At 36.5% G+C, this 8,221-nt stretch overlaps 1 protein-coding gene across 1 annotated transcript in view; it reads right to left on the bottom strand.

Annotated features, from left to right (window-relative positions):
* Positions 1-891: 891 nt before the first annotated feature.
* Positions 892-8,221, bottom strand: part of LOC121726946 (short neuropeptide F) — a 102,480-nt gene continuing 95,150 nt past the window's right edge. The window contains exons 5-6 of the mRNA XM_042114593.1: positions 3,397-3,483; positions 892-1,290 (exon numbers count right to left, since the gene is read on the bottom strand). Coding sequence (XP_041970527.1) covers positions 1,234-1,290; positions 3,397-3,483 — 144 coding nt within the window. The 3' untranslated portion in view covers positions 892-1,233. The remainder of the gene's footprint in view (positions 1,291-3,396; positions 3,484-8,221) is intronic.

The raw sequence follows: 8,221 nt of genomic DNA, 5'->3' as shown, positions 1-8,221 counted from the left end.
TGTAATATAATACTACATTACAATATGAAAGAAATGATTTTGTGCAATAAATCAAATTAGTCACTGTTATTTCTCTAGTGCTTATTGCCAAGCCACTATAATAATTATAAAATAAAGAAATATATTGATACATTAACGGAATGTTGATTTAAATTACAAAATAAGTTGAAGGCTTGGCTTGAATGTGATCTGAAAACTTTTTACGACAGAAGTATTGAATAGCTATGCAATATTTTGCTTGGCACCTTTTACAGTTCATGTTTTTGGTGGGATATGATATACATTACTATAAAAACTACCAACGAAAATTGGTTTGAACGAGATGAGCAAAAGAAAAACAAATATAAAACTTCATATTTGGGGTAGTTCATACTTACACAAACGGCAAGCGTAAAGTGTTTTTTAGTATGTAATGACGCATGTGGACGATGGTATCCGATAAATCCAATCAGTCGCTGATTATTTCTCTAGTGCTCATTGCCAAGCCACTATAATAATTATAAAATAAAGAAAACTATTGATAAATTCACTGAATGTTGATTTAAATTACAAAATAAGTTGAAGGCTTGGCTTGAATGTGATCTGAAAACTTTTTACGATACATATATTGCATGGCTATACAATATTTTGCTTGGCTCCTTTTTACATTTAATGTTTTGGTGGGTTACAGTTATTTTTCTTGAAATGCTAATCTAGAGCTCGTTTAAGTTTAACGAATTACTGCGAGCTGCTTTGACTTTGCATAAAATAGAATACTTACCTAATAAAGGAACAGGTATCCATATAAGTCTTGTCTATATCTTGTGCAAATAAAGGCTGAAATAAAAACAACTGGAGTGTATGTAGATTTTATATTTTAACTTTTATTAATTAATATTTACTATACAAAACTAAAAACTTCATAAATTTAATTAAATATAATTTAGTCCACGTCGAAAGCACTGTACGCGAAGATATAGTACATTTACCCAGCTCATACAAATGTAGAAATCTTCGCAAAGTAACAGATCAAAATAACAATATATTATAAAAATAGCCTACTGACTAGACGTTAGGTCTTCGAACTACGTTAAACAAACGCTAAGCGATAGCTTCAATATTAACATAGTCTGATTATGTACACACAGCTTATAAATGTTTTAGACATCTAATTGATAGTGATTTCACACTTAGAAAATATATCCTTAGTGTAACAGTTTGGTTTGGGCGAAAATACAGTTAACTATAGCGGGTTTAATTTTGCCTGTCGTCTTCGGAACTGCTCGCTTTCACCTCCTTGGGAAGTGTTGGCTGAAACAAGTAAAACGTATGAGTTCGATAGAAAATAACAGCTTTAACGGGTACTTGGACAGATTAATTTATTGTTATTCCTTATAGTAATTTTATCATTTATAAAAAAATATTAAAACACAGTTAAATTCAAAATTGTGAATTATTGTCGTATGTCGTAATTATCATACAAGACTTGTTTGATGTCTTTAAAAGTAAAGTTACAAATCAAAAGTTCATCGCAACTTTTGAATTTCAATTTTTTTCTTTTTATGTGATAAGGGGCAAACGAGCAAACGAGTCACCTGATGGAAAGCAACTTCCGTCGCCCATGGACAGTCGCAGCATCAGAAGAGCTAGTGGTGCGTTGCCGGCCTTTTAAGAGAGAATAGGGTAATAGGGGAGGGTAGGGATGGAAAGTGAATAGGGGAGGGTAGGGAAGGGAATAGGGTAGGGGATTGGGTCTCCGGTAAACTCACTCACTCGGCGAAACACAGCGCAAGCGCTATTTCACGCTGGTTTTCTGTGAGAACGTGATATTTCTCCGGTCGAGCCGGCCCATTCGTGCCGAAGCATGGCTCTCCCAAGTATAGATGGGCTTGCGATTTTTTATGTTAAATTCCATGCATTTTTAATTTAAATATTCGGTGCCAAAACTTTCGTAAGTATCTATTCTATTTACAATAAGTAGAGAGTAACAGTGTATCCGCGATTGGGGTGAAAAATGTCTAATTGTTTGTCTATGCTTCGAGTATCTTATGAAGTAGGCCAATATATTTTCTGTTTTTTTTATTAAATTAACAATTAATGTTATCTTTTAGTCGGTTTCAGTTCCTAGAGAATTGAAACTTCCTCGACAGTATATATGCAATTGCTTAAAAGTCTAAACTTCGTACTTTAAAATTCGCAACTTTAAAAGTGAGACCGAGTCCTCTAAAGTTCGTAGTTCAAAGATGGATATGCTGTAAGAAGGTATTCTCTTAGTTTTACATATTCTAGTGAATTTTTCCGATAATGCCACTTAAAAATTGCTTACCATACTCATGAATATTTTCCTATATTTAGTATACGTTATTCTATAAATATTAATATGAATAATAACTAACATATTAATAGCTAACAATGCATAAAATAAATCTTATTGCGAGAAACATGATTAAAGACAGTAATTAACTTTAATCACTTAAGCTCTAAAACTCCAAAACTTTGAAGCGTTAAAACAAAGTAATCGTAAAATATGGAAAGACTATAAACGATATTTACTATTCTAGAACATGTTGTGGCTATCCAAACTAAAAGTACAAAGAATTTACTGCCCAAAATATGAAGCAAGACTTCAAAATTGTTAAGTAAAAATCGAAATTGGTGTTGCTCTAGCTAAATTGTTTTTTTAAACAACTAGCGCGAAAAAAGTGATTTTTTACTCAACGCACAAAATAGTATAGAGATAATTTCTCAGCAGACAAATTGTGTTTCCTTTAATAATGGCTTCCGCTGAGAAACGACAACAGATCGTAATTATGAAAACTGATCTAACAACAATTATGTGCATTATTTATAAGGACATAATGGCATGAATTTATGGCACACACATTCGGAGCTTTCATCCAATTTAAATGAACAATGTAAATTCCATAGCGAACCATATTTTGGCAACCACACAAGCTACTCATAGGTGTTTTATGCCATTTAAACTCGGTGTGAATAAAATAATAATTGTTAACTGTTGAGAAATTTTGCTTATTTAGGGCGGGCACTCATTTAAGAAGATTGTTTAGGTGGAATCTACTTTTATTTAATATGCGTATGTCCTATACGCTTATGTGTACGAGTATGTTCAGTACACGAGGAGTACTTTATTCAACGAGACAAGATGAGTGATTAGGTACAGACTGACATGTTACAAGCATTGCTCACCATTTTTTTATCGGACTTTTATTCTTATTAGACTTTTCTACACTTACTAAGTGAATTGCCTGCATTGTCCTAACTAATAATTTAAACAAAATCTTCGTTCAATACACCACCGATATCAAACCTACGACCTCTAGTCGAGAGCCAGACTCTAAATCACCAGACCACTAGCAACTACCACTGCAACTGTTAGTGCTCCCGCTAGCAACTCACCTCATATGGCAGCAGAAACATGTTGTTGTCGGATCGTCGGCCGAATCTTAATCGCATCGAGGGAGCACGTACGGACCGGTCCTGCTCCTATAACAAACAGACATAAATATGTTGTGTATCCTCCAAAAGTTTTATATGATATAGGGCATAAAATACTTGGGTGGTTTTTATGGAAGAATAGTGCAATAAAGATATTATGATACAGAATTACAGAAGTACTCTTCTGTATATTTCTAGTTTCTACTCGACCGTATGCTTGTAATCAAACTTGATATAAGTTTTAAGGGCACCCGACGTGATACTGCATTGTTTTAAATGCATTTGTGGATTCAGGTTAATTGCCAATAAAATAAAATATAAATAAAATTAGAACCGTGTTTCTTTCACTTCTACTTGTGTTGCTTTTATTTCCTCTGGTGCTGGCTATACATCAACATTCAACAGTCCACGAATTCCATTGGCTTGCTCGCGATCCAAAATCGTAAGGTTAAAAACTCCACCAGCTCCAGCATTTCGTTTGAATATTATGGAAAAGTGTGCTTGCTTATTATGAAAAACCAGAGCTTACAAAGACCTCAATCCAAATGGAGAGCAGAAATTTTAAATGGAATGTCGAAGTCAATTTTGATATTGCAAGGGCAAAAACCATTAGACAGTAGATAGTAGATATTATTTTAAAGCATAAAAAGTGCATTCAATTTTTTTCATCCCTTTTCATTCGTAAAAAATGTCCAGTCAGCGAAAACTTTTGTTCGTTTGAGGTGAGATGGATTATCAAGTTCTTTTGAGATTAATGAGCTAAAGGCTGTGGATCTAGGTCAATGAAAATTCCTAGATCGTTTTAGGCAGTGCATTTGCCTAGACTCTACAAAAATTACTATAAGTACAGTTATTAAAGAACATTTATTCTTTATTTTATTTTAATAAAATGTTTTAGAATTATTATAAAAGAAGAATATAACGTTCTTAAATATGATAATATAAAAAGAATAATATAAGTTACATAGAACCTGCAATGAATTAATATATGATGGTAGAAAAATGATTAAAAAATCATAATTTTAGGCCCACTTACACAAATCCGGGTTAAAGTTAACCTAGATTAAACACAAGGTTGCCTCTGTCACTAAATAAGAACGAGAAAGATCCGACTATCAAGAGAGGTGTTTGAATGATATGTGGGGTAATGAGTGGCGGCCACAAAGGAAGATCTTCCGACCGAGCGAAATAGCATACTCGGTCAGGCCGAAGCCCACGTGATACATTTCAGCTGTTGTATATATACCGACGCGCTCAGAAAACTTCGATAGCGCGATGCAGGAATGTTAGGCGAATTGTGGGTACCGTCACATCACTCCCCCCCGAAGACCGGAGGTCGAATCTTGAAGTCTTGTCGCTTGAGTCGCCAGTGCCAGAGAGTTCCAGTGAGTCGGAACTGTTGCAGTGAGTCCCAGTGAGTCGGAACTGTAAGTTGCTGCACGGGATCCAGTGAGTCGGATAAGCTGCCGTGCGGGGCCGATGCTACGTGCTGACCAGGAGAGATGTGCTCTGCTTGCTGACCGGTCGGTGTAGTGAGAAAGCCCGATGATGCCGATGCGGAGTCGCCCAGGCCGCGGTACATTGCGGCTAGTGGACGATGTACCCGATGAGGCGATGCTGGCTGGCGCGGTGCGGAGGGGCGGGGAGTGATGATGATGAAGGAGGCGTGTTCTGTCGAGGGTCACCAATGTGGGGTAATGAGTGGCGGCCACAAAGGAAGATCTTCCGACCGAGCGAAATAGCATGCTCGGTCAGGCCGAAGCCCACGTGATACATTTCAGCTGTCGTATATATACCGACGCGCTCAGAAAACTTCGATAGCGCGATGCAGGAATGTTAGGCGAATTGTGGGTACCGCCACAGATACATTCACTCAAAGTAAACAACAATGGAACAGGTACAATCAAATTCCTCGTCTCCCGTGATAAATTCACAGGTTCTAAGTTAAAACAAAGAAACAAATTACAATATATTAACAAAGCGTTCTTTACTTATTTAATATATTAACAAAACGTATCATACGTGGGAGAGCCATGCTTCGGCACAAATGGGCCGGCTCGACCGGATAAATACCACGTTCTCACAGAAAACCGGCGTGAAACAGCGCTTGCGCTGTGTTTCGCCGAGTGAGTGAGTTTACCGGAGGTCCAATCCCCTAACCCCTACCCTATTCCCTTCCATACCCTCAACAATTCCCTTCCCTTCCCTACCATCCCCTATTACCCTATTCCCTCTTAAAAGGTCGGCAACGCACTTGCAGCTCTTCTGATGCTGCGAGTGTCCATGGGCGACGGAAGTTGCTTTCCATCAGGTGACCCGTTTGCTCGTTTGCCCCCTTATTTCATAAAAAAAAAAGCGCGTTTTGTTCCTGAGACTATGAATGTTTGATGTTAAGCAGATGTAACAATGGGCGGATTTCACCGACAATCTACAGTTACTGTATATTATAATGTACTATTTAAAACTAGGGAAGCTTTCGCACTTTAATTTCATCTTAATTTCAGGCTGCACTAAACCTATTTATAGGCTTTACTATAAAAAAATGAAGAAATGAACCTGACGCTAAATGTGTAATAAAATGCCACAATTTCAGCTAAAATGTAGAGTTTGAATTAATTTTACTATTTTGTTTCAAGTTTTAGTTTTTACATGTATCTATCTAGGTCCTCCTTTCTGACCTGGAATGTTTGTATTGTCGTATCCAAAATTGTAAAAAAATATTGTTCTTTTAATGACGAAATCGAACCTTTGATCTCCTTGTCAAGAGCCGAAAGCTCTAAAGGACCACAGTCGTATGATTAATAATTATTGATTACTTACAACTAAAAGAGTAGTCATGTTTTTGCAATTTCAATAAAAATAACTTTTATTGTTCGCAATTAAAATAGCACACATGTGAATAACTTAAATTTAGAAATTAGAAGGGTCAAGCCCGCCCTTGACGATTTTAGAAACGTGTTGCATGAATTACTCGAGGACAAAGTTTAAATATATTTTTTAATTAAAATATGTTAATCCAAACAATAGCTAATATAACGAATCGTAAGAGCAAGATACAGGCTATAAGATGCAGTTGGGTTGAGACGTTGCACCCACTAGTTTCTGCTTTGCTTTTTGTTAGGTTTTTTTGCGGGAGTTTGGATACGACATTTTTGTCGCAAATTAATTAGTTTTTTTTTGCTGAAAGATGATAAGATTATGTAAATTTTATGTAGCATCGAAGAAATTGATTCATAGGCAGTTGGCTGACCGTCATTTGGTCGGATTAAGTCAATAACCCGAGTGAATAACGTAGGTCCGCGATCTGCTTAAGAATAAACTTCTCTGATAGTTTTAGTGTATGTAATGTATCCTAAATTAACATTTGCACGTCGAGAAAATTGACAAAATATGTGAAGCACTGTTAGAATTATAGTAACACCTTATTGTACCATATTTATGCAAATAAAGAATATTATTATTATTATTATTATTAGTATCATGATATATACCGAATAATCGTCGTCACGTATTGTTATTAGGGTTAATTTAGACCGCAACGCGACGCGTGGATGCGCCATTTCTAAATTTGTATTTGACAGATTTCAATTAGGTGAGATGTCTTGCAACTTTAAGTTACAGTACTCCCAAATTAATAATGCGCATGGAAATCTTCGCTAATTGTCGTAATCACGAAAACACGAATCTGTGAAACTTGCATTTTGCACCTTGTTCAAAGGAAATAGAAGTAAATATAGCCGGTGACTGTCCGCTGTCGCTAATTCACCGGGAAGCCATCGTGGCGTTATCATCGTAACGTCCAAGCAACGTCAGGCACCTCTACGTCGCTGCAAAGCGCTGTTTTTCTTAAAATTAAGTTTTAAACAGCGCTTGCAGCGACGTCTTCCGACGCTCGGGAAAAACGACCGTTGCCGAACAATGACGAAAACTAAGCGCATTATCACTTTGGGAGCACTGTACATTGAAATCTGTCAAATACATATATTTTTTTAGAAATGCATCTAACGTCATCTACGCGCCATGTTGCGGTCTGAATTGACCCCAATACGTATTATAGACGAATAATATGCCGGTGTCATTAACGTGTGACCTGACCCTCATATGAGCATGGAGTAAATAACAACATCCGATTGTGTCCGAGCCCAATAACTAATTTGGGATTATTTTTGTACGGTGCAGGAAAATGATAAGTTTCCCTATAGGGTTGTTATCTGCTTGTCCCATAAGAATCCCATGTTTCATAATTAGTAATTGCTACTATTTTCTCAACAATAACAACAACATATCTTTGTAGTTTCACAAATATACACAAATTTGTACTAGCACAAAATTTGTGCTAAGTAGTGCCAATTTTTTCGCTAAGTACTCACATGTGGTTTTGCTCGATAGTTTTACTCCAAATCGAGTAATAATTACTGTGTGGACCGCAAAACTGACAGCTCGAAGGCTCGCATCGAGCCACTCGAAGGATTGATGGAACCGCATCGAGCTGGATTGATGGAATGAAATATATTGATTTAGAATAAAACTATCGAGCAATGCTGAATGTGTGGACGAAAGCCCGAGCCGCGGGTTCGCTCGACGTTATTGCTCTATCGAGCAAAACCGTATGTGAGTACTTAGCATTTGGCTTTTTACTCACAAATTTTTCTGAAAATACAAAGTGTATAAGCGAAAATTTTCTAGTAGTTAGGCGAGCAACGATAATAAATTATGAAAAAACTCTTTTTAATGTCAGCTTTTCAGTTAAATAAATAAAAGTTAATCCATTGGCTAATACGACGAT

This window comes from Aricia agestis, chromosome 5 (assembly GCF_905147365.1).
Source record: "Aricia agestis chromosome 5, ilAriAges1.1, whole genome shotgun sequence".
In the NCBI taxonomy this organism is placed as follows: Eukaryota; Metazoa; Arthropoda; class Insecta; order Lepidoptera; family Lycaenidae; genus Aricia; species Aricia agestis.
This window is presented reverse-complemented; position numbering and strand designations above follow the sequence as displayed.